At 53.0% G+C, this 15,537-nt stretch overlaps 1 protein-coding gene across 2 annotated transcripts in view; it reads right to left on the bottom strand.

The window, feature by feature from the left end:
* Positions 1-8,883, bottom strand: part of SLC9A2 (solute carrier family 9 member A2) — a 128,187-nt gene extending 119,304 nt beyond the window's left edge. For both annotated transcript variants that reach the window (XM_036355480.1, XM_036355481.1), the window contains exon 1: positions 8,415-8,883. In XM_036355480.1, coding sequence (XP_036211373.1) covers positions 8,415-8,700 — 286 coding nt within the window. In that variant the 5' untranslated portion in view covers positions 8,701-8,883. The remainder of the gene's footprint in view (positions 1-8,414) is intronic.
* Between the last annotated feature and the right edge of the window lie 6,654 nt (positions 8,884-15,537).

The raw sequence follows: 15,537 nt of genomic DNA, 5'->3' as shown, positions 1-15,537 counted from the left end.
CTTCCGAGGCGGCCCCAGCCTCCTCTGCAATTACTGTGGAGAGACACACACGCAGCTTCAATAAGGGAAGAGCTGTTTCAATCTCGGTTGGAAAGGGCTTGCACCGTGATGAACAATGTGCAGGGTTATTCCAGGAAGTACGTCAATTATGATTCATTATATTTAAAGATGTAATTGCAAAAGAGTAGCCTGTAATTGTGCATGTCTCATTGGAATGACAATACGCCACACCCACACATCTCTAACACAATAAACACATGTTTGCCTTGGCTTGGGTTTCTTTTGCTCTGAGAGTAAACTCTTTGTTAGAGACTGTTTCCTCCCTCCAGTCTCTCCCATTATCCCTGTGGAAATAGTAACAGAAGCAGCAGCTACAGGTCCTCCTTCCACTAATTAAATAAGAAGCAAGTGCGCGAAGGCGTGCCAGGGCCAGAACACAAGGTGAGTGCTGAGCGGCTGCTAACGCACAGCCTCCCTCCTCTAGTCGGGGCTGTCTTTCCCGACACTCCGTCAACTGCTGCTATTTCCTTTCCAGACACGTGCAAAAACATAGAGGATAAAACAAAGGCAAATATGCCTCCACACCCTGCAGACAGAAAAACTAGGAACGTACAGATCACTTTTACCTTAAAGAGAATCCGTGATGACGTTCTATGAGCAGAACATGCCTGTGGACTTGGAGCATTAGGTAGAAAGCACTTCTTAGAGGCCGTGGAAAGGCCACGGAGCCACAGTGTGGACCACGGAGGCCCCGCCCCCGCAGCCAGGCAGCACTGACAGCTAGCCGTGCTCAGCACTTTTTTTTATTTTTTTTAACCTGGAAGTCCTGATATAGGGAGAAAAATCAAAGTGGGAGATGTAGGTTGACTTTCAAACCATAAAACCAGAACTCCATATGCAGGTACTGCCCGCCCATGTGCTGGGACCTGGCATTTGAGCACCCACATGAGGACAAGAAATCTGACTTCAGTGAGTAAGGGAAGGACTCCGGCCTGAATTCCTGAGTATCAAAGAGCTACTTTGTCCTAAATAAGCAAATAGAATAGCCAGGGAAAATGAAAGGAAGCACATCCACTCTTTATGGTCTCGGGCAATGGGCAAAGTGACCCGTGAAGTGTAAGACTCCAGGTCCACACCACATAACTACGTAAGATCTATATTCACAGTCCTTGCCTCACATAGGAAAACCAGACTAAAAAGCTAATACTAAACGCAGGGAGGTTCCAGGAAGCAGAACACTCAAACCATGTGTGAGAACCGCGCACCACTTCAGGGAAACAGAATCCACCAGGAGCACATCCCCTGTGAAGCTAGCGCACTATCATTTACGTTATAAAATCTCTCTATACAAAAGCCTAGGCGACCGTCCGACCATTTGATTGTCCGACCAGTAGTTATGATGTGCAATGACCACCAGGGGACAGATGCTCAATGCAGGAGCTGCTGAGTTGTGGTGACTTGGCAGCTGTGTTTCTTAGGTTAAGCACCTGGAACCAGAGAGGAGGGAGTCCTATTCTAGGGTGCGTCACCCGAGAACTGCCTTTTTTCAATTTGGGAACCCTTGGAGGTTGTTGGAGAGCCGGTTTCATCCCAATCCCTGCAGACCAGGCCAAGGGACAAGCTGTGCACCAGGCCTCTAGTCCTATATAATAAAAGCCTAATATGCAAATAGACCAAGTGGTGGAATGACCGGTTGGTGAGGGGCATGGTGCAGTTCCCTGATAGACCCACCAGTCACCTCCTGCAGATGGAGGCCAGACTGTGGCTTAGGCCTGCTCCCTCCAGACCCCCTGAGGGCTCCCAGACTACGACACCAAGGCCGAGCTGAGGGACCCACCACCCAGTGCACAAATTTTTGTGCACCGGGCCTCTAGTCCTATCTAATAAAAGAGAAACATGGTAATTAGTGTACATCCGCTACCCTTCCCATTGGCTAATCAGGGCGATATGCAAATTAACTGCCAGCCAAGATGGTGGCTGGCAGCCAGGCAGCTTGAAACTAACATGAGGCTTGCTTGCTTCAGTGACGGAGGAAACCAACGTTCCCTGCCTGCCTTGCCGGCCTCTGAGCTTGCAGTTTGAAACATAGTTACAAATATAGAAGCTAAACAAAACCCCAGAAACCTGCTTTCAGCGAGCCAGGATCTCAGAGCTGGAGTTGATACAGTGTTTCGATTATAGAACACAAACAAACCAGAGACCTTCTTTCAGCAGCAGAGGCCTCAGAGCTGGAGTCAGAGCTAAAGCTGGCCCAGAATTAAAAAAGAAAAAGAAAAAAAGGAGCAGTTGGGAGCTTCAGTCACCCGCCAGCCTGAAAACAGCCCTCAGCCCCTCACCCAGACTGGCCAGGCACCCCAGTGGGGACCCCTACCCTGAAGGGTGTGTGACCAGCTGCAAACAGCCATCATCCCCTCATCCAGGCTGGCCAGGCACCCCAGTGGGGACCCCCACCCTGATCCAGGACACCCTTCAGGGCAAACCAGCCGGGCCCACCCATGCACCAGGCCTCTATCCTATATAGTAAAAGGGTAATATGCCTCCCAGCACCGGGATCAGCGGAGCCGCAAGGCCTCCTGGCACCGGGATCAGCGTGACGGGGGCAGTGCCCAAACCCCCTGATCGCCCTGCGGCTCTGTGTGTGACAGGGGGAGGGGCCACAACCTCCCTATCTGCCCTGCTCTGTTCATGACAGGGGAAGGCGCCCCAACCCCCTGATCAGCCCTGCTCTGTGCCTGATAGGGGGAGCTCCCCAACCCCCTGATCACCCTGCGGCTCTGTGTGTGACAGGGTGTGGCGCCCCAACCCCCTGATCGGCCCTGCTCTGTGTGTGACAAGGTGTGGCACCCCAACCCCCTGATTGGCCCTGCTCTGTGTGTGACGGGGTAGAGCCATAACCTCCCCATTGGCCCTTCCTTGAGTGTGACAGTGGCGGCGCCCCAACTCCCCAATCAGCCCTGCTCTGAGCCCGACCAGGGGCTGCACCTAGGGATTGGGCCTGCCCTCTGCCACCCGGGAGCAGGCCTAAGCCAGCAGGTTGTTATCTCCCGAGGGGTCCCAGACTGCGAGAGGGCACAGGCCGGGCTGAGGGACCCTCCCCCCCCCCCCCCGAGTGCACAAATTTTTGTGCACCAGGCCTCTAGTAATATATAAAAGGGAAAGTCAGTAGACGTGATAAACATATGAATTAGCAACCCAAAAAACTAGAATTCACAGAACAATCTAAACCAGTGATGGCAAACCTATGACACGTGTGTCAGAGGTGACACGGGAACTCATTTTTTTGGTTGATTTTTCTTTTTTAAGTGGCATTTAACTATATAAAATAAATATCAAAAATATAAATCTTTGTTTTACGATGGTTGCAAATATCAAAAAATTCCTATATGTGACACAGCACCAGAGTTAAGTTAGGGTTTTTCAAAATGCTGACACGCTGAGCTCAAATGGTTCGCCATCACTGATCTAAACAGTAAAATAGTTTAAATAAAATAATGAAAAGAGGAATGAAACCTATAATTACATAATAAAGAACATGAACAAACTACAGTCGAACTTGGAAAAGGACCAAAGACGCTTAAGTGAAAATAATTGAAATGGATTTCCAGTGAGTAGGTTAATCACAGAGTAGAAACACACTGCAAGTAATATGTAGCTGGAACAAACATGGAGCAGCATTAAGAAACTTGGAAGCACAACACATTTCAAGCAAGAAAAATAAAATAAATTCATACTGAGACACACCACGGCAACAGCACAATAACCAAAGGAAATGTCTTAGGTACAAGCAGAGAGAAAAGTCAGATTAACTCCAAAGACCAGTGAGTAGCAACACAATTCCCCTTAGCAACAAAAGGGGGCAGAAAATAATGAAATAATGTTTTGCAACTAAGTTATAATTACCCAACCCCTGGACTGTTATATAATTATTCAAGAAAATAATCAAAGTAAAGACATTTTTAGACAAAGACCGAGGGAATTCATCATTCAAAGGACGTCCCTGAAGTATCCACTCAAGAACATATTTCAGTAAAAAGAAAACCATCTGGAAGAGAAGGGAGATACCGAAGTAGCAATGCAGATGAACTGGTAGCATGTTCCAGGTCTGTGCCGGGATTGCTAATATAAGTTAAAACCTATTGGAGGAAGTTAAATACAAAGCAGACCCAAATTACAAGACAAAAACTTAGAATTCGATCATTGGGAAAATCTATCCAGATACAAACCATCAAATTTACTTGATTTTACGGGTGAGTTTTGCAACCCTCCCAGAAACAAATACATTTATATAAAAGGTATTTTGTATACATCTCAGGGCTTCAAGACACGTGAAAGAATTCTACAAAAAACAAATAAATAAAACATCCCATTAGTGACAAATAATAGTGTAATTGTTAAAGTTGATATAAAAAGTAACATTTCGGTGTGAAATCGTATTTTATAATAATAATAATATGCTATTATTTGAAAAGGTACAAAACGATTCCTGTGGTAGAGCACAGCGATAAAATTCTAAAGAAAGCACCTGACTTGGTCCTTGGAAAGAGCCAGAAGCAGCGGAGCTGTCCTGCAGACAGAAAGAGGGGGCATGGCCAGCCCGAGAGGGAGGCTGGGCAGGAGGGTCCGCAGGAAGCAGCGTGTGGCCTGCCCACAGGAACACCAGGCTTCAAAGTGAGATGTGGGTCAAATAATAGGGGAGACCATGAGCTTCCTCTCACCAACCAGCTGGCGAGCTCAGGAAAACCAAATCTGACAAAGAGAAACAGGTAAAGGACAAGGATCGTTCTTTTGTTTTCTTCACAGATCAATGTCTGGGTAAGTCAGGCAGGTGTTATCTAAGCAAACTGGTTTCATATTTCAAATTCAGGACAGCAGGGAGCCCAGAGGAGAAACCATCACGGACCAAATTGTTTTGTCATTCCTCAAAATAATAATACAAGTTTATCTGATTTTTAAGACAACAGGATGGAAGGTAGTAGAAAATGCTGCATCCTAAGGACAAAGGAAGTGAAAAGGGCAGGATGGGGCCTGACACCTGGGAGAGAAGTGAGGGGCATGGGGGCCCCCCCGAGGACAAGGAAGGGGCCTCTGGCTGGGAGCCGGAGCCCTGAGCCCTGGGGGGGGGGGAGCGGGGGAGGATGCAGGCCTGTCCCACTCAGGACGGATCCACTGCCCACTGCACAGGAGACAGCAGAGGGGCCAGCCTCACACTCCAGACAATGTTTCTCTTCTGAATTCTTGGCCCCTCTTTTCTGGGCTGTAGACTCCACCCCGTGTATAGGGCTGACCAAGCAAAGTGTGCATTTTTACTGTTAAAAAACCCAACTTACTCAAAAGACAAACATTTAAAATGAAAGAACACGTGTGAGAATTGAGCGAAGAACAGATTGGGAGATGTTTCTTGCCAAAATTTTAAAAACTTTTCAAAGCTGTACTAAATTTTCTATGTTCTTTTATTTATGTGACCTACTTCATATATACATACACACCCTCATCGCCCTCTTCTTCATCATTTTAGGAAGCTTTATTACTACAGAATTTTTTTAACCAAATAATTAGAAAGTTGATTTTCCCTAATAATCAGGTAAAGCAATGAAAAGCTGACTCATTTAACATTTCTGATTGTAATTTTTCTAGGTTTCTATTGTGTTACAAACTAGAAAACTATTCTGAACTCACCATCAGGCATGATTTTATTTATTTTTTTAATTTTCAGTTACAGTTGACATAACATAATATCTTAGCTTCATGTGTACAACATAGTGCCTTGACCCCCCTACAAATGTCATAGAAGCCTCCCTCTGGGGCAACCTGTCTAACCTGGTTCAGATTAATCACCGGTGATATTTCTCCAGGATCTCTGTGGCAGGTAAGTTCAGGTACACCAGGCACATGGCATAAAAGTGCCACAAATAGAAACCATGGCATTTTGCATGAGTTAATATTCCTGTTACCTCATAGCCTCATGTCCCTCTGTACAGCTCAATTTATCATCTTCCCCAAATATGAGCAAATTAAGACATATAAATGACCCAAAATAATAGGTTTTTTTTTTCATTGCAACAGTTAAAATAAAAATTGAATGACTACTTAATGGGCCAGGGAAAGTGTCCCACAGTCTAGGGGCACCCCCGGGTCTCCCAGGAAAAGAGCAGCGGCAGCAGTAGGACTACACACAGGGAGAGTCTAGACAAGACCCCAAGGACAGCTCTGGGGGCCAAAACCCACTTTCTGCTCTGAGAGCTCTCCACTGCCCCCAGCCCTGGCGGTCTGCACTCTGGCCTCTCTTTGCTGAGATCCTCCTGGCCGGAAGATAGGAGCATCTGTCCTTGCTTCCAACTCTGTGCCGCCCAGATGCAGAAAGGAAAGAGGCAACAGTAGCCAGAGAAGGTCGGCATCCGGGGGAGGCAGCAGACCAGAGAACGGCCAGTGCCGGCCAGAAATAAATCTGCATAAGAAAGCTGCCAGCAGGCAGCTCAAGGCACCTATGCCACACACCGGCACAGACCCCTCTTAATAAATACCACAGTTAATGTGACAAGGTCACATAAGATGAAGAGATCACGATAGGAAAAGAGTAAAAAAAGGCACCCCACAGAATGAGAGCCTTTGGAGGAGGCACGCTGGGAGAGAAGTGGAGACGCAGGGGGCAGCCTGGCTGGCACTTCCACAAGGAGCTGGAGCGCCAGGCTTGTCCACGTCGTGGGTGCCACTCCCACTCCCACTCCCCTGGTGTTCACTGCACGCCCAGCACTGTCCTGAGGATGTTATACAAATCCATTCTCCTTAAACTTCACAAACCCAGCCTCCAGGACAGGCGGAAGACAGCCCTGGTGGATTCGGGCTCACCCCCCGGCCAGGTGGCCTCTCCATTTCTCAGTTCCCTTGAACGAGAAACGAGGTCATCGTGCCTCCCAGGATGGTTGTGAAGATGAGACATAATGAACTTAAGTGGCTACTCGCAGCTGCAATTAGTGTAATTAATCAGATTAAAATAGCCAGGAGTGATGAGCAGAAGAAAGAGTTGTAATTGAATAGAAATGGCAGCAGAGAGCCGTCACGGGAACCGGCCCAGAGCAGCCCTCCTGCGCAGGCTGGTGGCGAGAACAGAGCCCGCGTGCGGCCGCCACTCAGTGTGTCTGTGGGCAACACGGAAATGCTGAGTTCCAGTTTTCACCTCTCCAAACGGGAGTATTAGTATCTGTCCCTCCTGCCGGGCTGTGGTCTGCGGGATGGCTCCTGAGTGTATTGCCACGGAGGAGTTCGTGTGCATGTGCAGGCCCTTCACGCCCACTCACCCTATTTCTCAGGTGGAATAAAACACTGGTGATTAAAGATGGCAAAACATCGAGTAGCAGGTGCCTCCTGTGGCCACCAGTAACAGGATCTAGTTAATTCAGTCTGACAGGGAAGGTTCCCTTCCCGCTCAGCTCCCCAAGTCACCCCTCCACCTGCCTGGCCTTCCCCCCACTGGCCAGCCTGGCCATCCCTGCAAACCCTGAAGAAAGCCTCCTCTGCGTGAGGAACGATCGCTGCCTCCCTACACAGCCATCCTTTCTCACTGTCTCACCCTGCTTAGCACTTGGCTTGTTAGGGTCACTGACATGTGCCCCAGCCTCCCGGCCGGCCCTACGCCGTGGGGGTGCAAGGCCATGGCCCTGTGGAGCCTGCCTCACCCGCACAGCGCTCCTCACCGGCAGGTGCGGGTACACGGCTGAGAGCACTTACATCCTTCCGACCTATTAACTTTGGAATCATCACGACAGAGGTTGACATATCTTCAGACAAAAAAGTAAAATATAAAGTAAAAACAATGTCAAGCATCACCATCGTAACAAAAGATTGCAGAGCCGCCGGAGGGGAGGGAGAGAAGACATTCTGGGTCTGCTTTCCAAATGAGAGTCAAAGGCTTTCGGGAAGCGGTCGATTATTTTAAAATATGCATCTGGCCGCCCTGGCCTGTCCCCCAAAGCGCTTCCTGGGGAGTCTAAGCCTCAGCCCGAAGCAGGGAGCAGAGTGCGCGTCGCCTCTCGCTCCTCCGCGTCGGGCGCCGGGCAGGGGCCGTGCGGGGCCGTCTCCTTCCAGCATCCGGCTGTCCCCGTGCAGCCTCCAGCCTGCGCCTCGCCCCCAGGGCGGGTGCGCCGAGGCTCCCGCAGCTCGCAGGTCTGGCCTCGCGGGGGACGGTCGCGCCGGCTAACAGGCAGAGGCGAGCGGCCATCCCTCAGTGTGGGGGCTTCTGCTTGGGCTACTGCCAGGCCGATGCCCACTAAGAAACCAGAGCAGGACACTTCCTCCCTGGCCCTTCCTGACCAGAGCTCTTCCACCAGCCGCCCTGCCCTCGTCGGTGGGGAGGGGACCCCGAGCAGAGGTCAGCTCCCCGCGCCCCCCTCGCCCCCGCCCGGGCCCAGCGCGCTCACCAATCTTGGCCAGGGAGGCGAGCAGGATCCACAGGGTGATCTCGAAGGGGATCTGCACGTGCGGGTAGTCCAGGGTGAACACGGGCAGCCGGCTCTCCTCCAGCGGCGTCGTCCCCGGAGCCACCACGCTCGCGGGGCTGGGCGGGCTGGCGCTGGTGCCCACGGCCCTGGCGTCCGGCAGGGTCTCGGCCAGGGCGCCCGCGGGCCCCGCTACCTGCAGGAGCAGCAGAAGCAGCAGCGGCGCGGGCGGCCCCGGCCAGCGCCGCCCGGTGCCCGCCGGCTCCATGGGCCCCGCGCGCGGCCCCTCGGCGCTCAGCGCATCGCGCCCTGAGACGCCGCCGGCCAGGTCTCCGCAGCTCCCGGCTCGGTCCCGACGCGAGCCCTCGGCCACCCTCACCCGCCCTCCGCCCCCGGTCGCCGGCCCGTGCCCGGCCCCGGCTCGCCGACCGCAGCTGCAGGCGCGGCCCCGGGCGGCCCGCGGGCGGGGGCGGGGCGGGCGCGGCGCCCTGGCGGCGGGGCGGGAGGACGCGGGCGCCCGGCTGGGCACCGCGCACCTGGCACCTGCCCGAGCGCGCGGGCGACGGGGCCCCGGTGGCCGCGGGGGCGGCAGCTGCGTCCCCCTCCGGCCGCCACCGCGCGCCGGGACCCGCCGCCCCGGAGCCTCAGAGCCGCGGAAGGGGTCGCCGCGCCTGGCGCACGGTGGCCGCAGCTGTCCCCGCCCCGGAGGCAGCGTCGGGCGTCCATCCAGTGGAGGGGCCGGCGCGACCCACGCGTGGCGCCCTGTCCCGCGCCGGCTTCTCCGAGGGGACACCTGGCCCGCAGGGCGCTTGGGGGCGGCGCCTCAGTCTCGGGGTCAGAGGGGACGGCGGGCGGCGCAGGTGGGGGCGCTACCCCTCAGCCCCGCGCCGCGGCCCTAAGCCCGCTGCGGAGCTTGGGAGTGGCAGGGGGAGGTGGGGAAAGCCTCACTTTGTCCCCCCACCCCGTCCCCCAAGAGTCATCGGATCTCGTCAAGGACTTTCTGCTCCTCGACTTCCCGCGGGACTCAGGGTCCCCCGCCCCCACCGAGCCCCCCAGCCCCCACCGAACGCGCTCCTTCCCACCGGAGCTGGCTGCACGCTGCGTGCCCTTCCCTCTCCCTCCCCGGCGCGAAATAGAAACATCTTCCTCTGTTTTCAGGGTTAGAGGTGCGCATGTCTGGGAGCCACAGAAATGTAATTATTTCGTGGAAAACCGGTGGTTTGCCGGCTTAGCCTAGCTTGACCCGCTGCGCTGATTACAGGGCGGCTGCGGCGCGGAGGGAGGAGAGGAAGCGGTTCTCCTGGACCGAGAGCGTCTCTGGCAGCGCAGCCCCTTCCAAGGGCGTCGGGGACACCGCCTGCGCCCTCAGCCCCGGCGTCTGAATCACAAGAGCGGAAAGGAGCACACACGCAGAGCCGACTCAAGCCACTGAAACAATGTTCCCTTTCAGATTCGGCAAGACAATCTGTCTCTTTTCTGAAAGTTTTAATGTGTCAAAATATGGCTATTAAACCCCTGGCAATTCAGCATTTACAGGGTGTGTGTGTGTGCACGCGCGTGTGCGCGAGTGTGTGTGTGTGTGTGTGTGTGTGTGTGTGTGTGGTGTTCCCCAAAGTTCCAGCAGGGCACCGTGAGCTGTCAGCAGAGCGCACTTGAAAACTGAGCCGAGACCTAACAGAAGCCTGGAAGGCACAGTCCTCTTTGGACTTGAGAGTAACGCGGGGCCAGGGCCAGGTGAAACGGGAGAGGGCTCTGGGAGAGGGCAGGCACTCAATTAACATTTCATAAAGCGCCCGTGTTTCAAAGGAGCGCCATTGCAGGGTAAGGATGTGTTAGCTTCTTAAAAAGAACCAGCGAGCTGCCTCTCTGTTCACCGGCAATGCCCACGGAAGACACGTGTTGAACATTTCCTTGTGAGAAAGGAAATAATTACTTTTTAAAAAATTGCATATCTGTGCAAGGAACTTGTATTTTTGTTAATTAACACACAAAAAAACAGAGATACAGACATTATTGTGCCCATTTAGTGAAGAATTATAGATGCAGAAGTGTTTAAAAACAAGCAAGCAAGCAAGCAAGCATACAGACTCACCACATTGACAAGCCCGGCAGGGTCCAGGAGGCTTCAGGTCCAGGCCCCTAGGCTGCCAGGATTCCAGCCCCCTCCGCCCCCCAGACGAGGTGCGAAAACAGCCCGTTATTTCTCAAGTGCTTTTCAATGGGATAGTGGAGGATGTTTTAGGGATTGTTCACAAAAGCAAAGTTTTATTCAGAGTAAGCAAATTAGGCCAATTCTACAACTTTAGTGAAACAATCAATAATAGAGCAAGGGTAAATTCAGACAATAGTTTCTGGGAGTTTGAGTCACAGAACACTTTTAAAAATGAGTGCACCATAAACAAGAAAGTGAGTGACAAGTCTATATTTCTGGGGCCTTCCTGCCCACAGTAGCAGTAGAGATGCTAGACTGCAACATTACTTTAACTTCATGAATCTACTAGAGGCCCGGTGCATGAAATTCGTGCGGGGGGGGGGGGCGGGGCGGGTGTTCCCCTCAGCCCAGCCTGCACCCTCTCCAATCTGGGACCCCTTGGGGGACCCCACAGGGATCGGGCCAAAACCGGCAGTCGGACATCCCTCTCGCAATCCTGGACCACTGGCTCCTAATCGCTCACCTGCTGCCTGCCTGGTCACCCCTAACTGACCCCCGCTGCCAGCCAGGTTGCCCCCAACTGCCCCCTACCTGCCGGCCTGGTTGCCCCCCAATTGCACCCCTCCGCCGGCCTGGTCGCCCCTAACTGCCCCCCATGCTGGCCTGGTTGCCCCCAACTGTCCCCCTGCTGGCCTTGTCACCCCTCATGGCCCTCCCGCCAGCCTGGTCGCCCCCAACTGCCCCCCCTGCTGTTCAGCCTGCTGTTCAGTCGTTTGGTTGTCCCTCACTAAACCCCCTGCCGACCTGGTCGACCCATGCAGCCTGCTTGTTCAGTTGTTTGGTCGTCCCTCACTAACCCCCCTGCCAGCCTAGTCGCTCCTAACTCCCCCCCCCCCCCCAGCTGGCCTGGTCACCCCCAACTGCTCCTCTTTGCTGGCCTGGTTACCCTTAACTGACCCCCCTGATGGGCTGGTCACCCCCAAATGCCTCCCCTGCCAGTCTAATTCCCCCCAACAGTCCCCCTGCCAGCCTGGTTGCACCCAACTGCAACCCCTGCCGGCCTTGTCGCCCCTCATGGCTCCCCACCTCTGGCCTGGTCGCTCCACGCAGCCTGCTGTTCAATCGTTTGGTCGTCCCTCACTAACCCCCTGCCGGCCTGGTCGCCCCACGCAGCCTGCTGTTCAATCGTTTGGTCGTCCCTCACTAACCCCCTGCCGGCCTGGTCGCCCCACGCAGCCTGCTGTTCAATCGTTTGGTCGTCCCTCACTAACCCCCTGCCGGCCTGGTCGCCCCACGCAGCCTGCTGTTCAATCGTTTGGTCGTCCCTCACTAACCCCCTGCCGGCCTGGTCGCCCCACGCAGCCTGCTGTTCAATCGTTTGGTCGTCCCTCACTAACCCCCTGCCGGCCTGGTCGCCCCACGCAGCCTGCTGTTCAATCGTTTGGTCGTCCCTCACTAACCCCCTGCCGGCCTGGTCGCCCCACGCAGCCTGCTGTTCAATCGTTTGGTCGTCCCTCACTAACCCCCTGCCGGCCTGGTCGCCCCACGCAGCCTGTTCGGCCATCCGTTCGGTTGTTTCAGTTGACAGTCGCTTAGGCTTTTACATATGTAGATACTGTTAGGTCGCCCACGGAGGAACGCACGAGGCCAGAATGGTGAGGGATTAGGAATTTATTCGCTCATTCACACATCAGGTGGCTGAGCCTGGATGGCTCCAGCACCCCAGTGACGGGAGCCGGCAGTTTTTAAAGGACTTTTGGCGGGCTGTTTCTGGGCGGAGAACTCTCTGTGCAGGTCTGGATTCTGGGCAGTCGGAGGGGAGAGACAATGGTCTTAGCAAGTGGACTGTGGTCTAGGCAAGTGCAATGTCCATTGTGAAGTGGCCTAAAAGCCAGTTCCCAGGGGAGGGGCATTGATTCAATAGTTCGATCAAACCTAACATTCCAGCCTTTTTGTTTTATGGAATAGGGACGAACGTCAAATCTTCTGTAATTACTTCCTGCTGAGTCTGGACGTTGAGATCACAGGGGTTGGCCTTTGAGTGTAGTCAGCTGGGATGTTGAATAGATTCCTCCTGGTGGAGCGAGGGGTCGCGGCAGCATCATCTCCCCGAGAGACAGGCTGGTGAAGCTTGAAAGCCGTCCTGAAGGAAAGATGGAAAATGGCGCAGAATACACGGGTCAAAAACGAGGATGAGGAAGAGGAATGTTAGTGGTCCTATGAAGGGAAGTAGATGCCAATTTATTTCCTTTAGCCAGCAGGCCCATGAATTTGATTGCCGTTCCCTGATCTTTGCGGCATCCCTGACGAGGCCAGACTGATGGTCACAGAAACAACATTCTTCCTCCAGAAAGAGCCGCAGGCCCCCTTTCTCCGCCGTTAGGAGGCCTAGTCCTCTTCTGTTCTGGGGGTGACAGCGGCCAGTGAGGCTCTCTGATCCTGAATGGGAACTAAGCTTTTGGCAATGTCATCTAGGCTTTCTTGTAGGTTCTGAGACAGGATTTCAAAGTATGTTGAGCAGTGGTCAGGCCCCTGCTGTGATGCCGAGGGTTATGAGGAGAGGGATTATCTGGACTGCCCTTTTGTGTCGGACATGGTGGGTTACGGGGACAGGGAAAGACTGGTTATCAGGGGGCTACGTCTACGTTGGGTGAGAGATAGATGACTGTACAGGTTTCTGTCCAGTTGGTGGGGAGACAGGTGTACGTGTTCTCCCCACAGAGGAAGGAAAATCCCTGATCATGGAGACAAGCTGAAAGGTATAAGGAGAAGAGGTGACTAAAGGGTATGAGGTTCCCTTTCCAGGTTCCACACTCCAAGCTGAGAGGGTGGTTGCCATGGCACTACCATTAAGGGGTGACAGATGAGTGGTTGAGATTCCATTGCAGTGAAGTGGGAGGGATTCTAGGATGGGCTGTTACCCAAGAGAAAAGCAAAATGGAGGGAAAGGGGCAGTGGAAGCCTGGGACCTGCATGGCTGGATACGAAGTAAAAGGACTGGCTGTAGGAAGTAACCATTGGCTTCCGGGGGGACCTGGTAGTCAACCCACTGGGACCAATGCCGTTTGGTAGTTCTAGGTTAACTGTGGTGTTGCAGGCTGATGATGGGAGATGGCCTTTTGTTGTATTGCCCTGTGACCTTGTAAAGCATAAAGGGGCTTGGATGATTGGTGGGGTGTGCAGAGTGTTAGGACCTGTGACGGGAGGGAGGAAGGAGCTGCCTTAGTAGGAGATTGCATGTAAGTACGGTGAAGGAGGGAGGCGTGATTTGCTTGGGCTGTAGGATAATTACCTAGAAGGATGTCTGCCTTTTTGAGAAATATAGTTCCCTTTCCCTTCTTATAAGCCAGAGTGGGTTTTGCCTGATTGCATCTCTTGTTTGGGATAGGGATGGTGGTGGATGCTGGAGAGGAGAGGGAAAGGCAGAGCCAGCAGTCCCTGGCTCAGGAGGGAGTGGGTGAGGGTAAATGTTGGTTGGAGACGAGTGGAGGTGAGAAAGTTCCTTATGGGCATAGGAGAGGAAAGCTGGAATAGGATGAGAAGAAGAGCCAATCCCCACTTCCAGGGTCGGGATTGCCCCAAGTGGGGAAAGTTATGTTCAGGATCTAGAAAGAAGGAAATCTTGCCCTATGGGTAATCCAAGTCCCTTTGTAGAAGGCAGTCCCATGGAAAGGTGAGAGTCCTGATGCGAAGGGAGAGGGGGCAGTAGCTAGGACCAGGAGGATTTGTACTGGGAGAGGAGGTGGGCTTTCAGGGAAGTCAGGGGTATTAGGGTACATAGGGAGCACCTCATTCATCCTCTTCCTCTGGGATGCGGGTAAGGTGAGGTCTGGTGGGCCGGACCTGGTGGCTGTAATCTTAGGGAACTCCAGCTCCTGTGATGGAGGTGTTCCTGAGATGGGTTTAGTCTGGAAAGGTGGAACCATGAGGTGTGCCCTGAGAGTTTAGCTGCAACTGGGGCAGTGAAGAGCACCTGATAAGGGCCTTGCCTTCAGCACTGTGAATTATGATGGGTTTCCTTTAGGAGGAGTAGGGGGATGTCTCCTGTAAAAGGTCAAGGGAGGATCTGATCAGCATGTTCTTCAGTAATTGTATGATGAGATTTAAAATGCAGACATAGTCTCTGTGGAAGGGAAGTTTCTGAATAAGAAAGGTCTTCCGTACATGAGTTCAAAGGGACTAAGAAAGGAGGGCGCATGAGGGAATTGCCCTGATGTGCATATAGGCTAGAGATACCAGAGTGGTTTAAGGTTCTTTAGTTTTAAGAAGAACTAAATTAGTTAGGTGGGACTTAATTAAGAATTTGCCTTTTCTTCCTTGCCTGAAGATTGGGGCTGGTAGGGGATATAAGTTCCACTGGATGGTCAGAGTGAAGGAGACTTGTTGAGTTATTTGAGATATGAAAGCAGGTCCATTATCTGGTTGTAGTGAGGTGGGGAGGCCGAATCTGGGAAAGATATGCTGAATGGGAGCTTGTGTGACCTCAGAGGACTTTTTTAGGGGAATGCTTCTGCCCAGCCTGAGATGGTATCTACTAGAGTGAAGAGATATTTGGTTTTTTTAATAGGGGGCATGTGAGTGCAGTCAATCTGCCAGTCTTGTCCAGGGATTTGGTCCCTTGACTGATGAGTGGGGAAAGAAGGAGGTCCACCTGTCCTTGGGGAGATGCTGAGTAACAAGTGGAGCCAGTTTGGTGATACCTTGCAGTAGGAAGGCTAGGCTAGGACATGTGATGAGGGGTTTTAGGAGTTGTAAGTGTATGCTATAAGCAGAGAATTGTGGGGAGCCGATATAGGGTTAAGCCTCGGACTGACCTGTTAGCAAAGTCACAAACAAGTTCCAGCTTAGAGGGCACAGTCCTCTTAGCATAATTAGGCCTGACCTTATAATGCTCCCCAAATCTTATCTGGGAAGCTAATGGGCTGAGGGAAGTGCAGGAAGTGGCCGAAACAA

Source organism: Myotis myotis, unplaced genomic scaffold (assembly GCF_014108235.1).
Source record: "Myotis myotis isolate mMyoMyo1 unplaced genomic scaffold, mMyoMyo1.p scaffold_m19_p_22, whole genome shotgun sequence".
In the NCBI taxonomy this organism is placed as follows: Eukaryota; Metazoa; Chordata; class Mammalia; order Chiroptera; family Vespertilionidae; genus Myotis; species Myotis myotis.
This window is presented reverse-complemented; position numbering and strand designations above follow the sequence as displayed.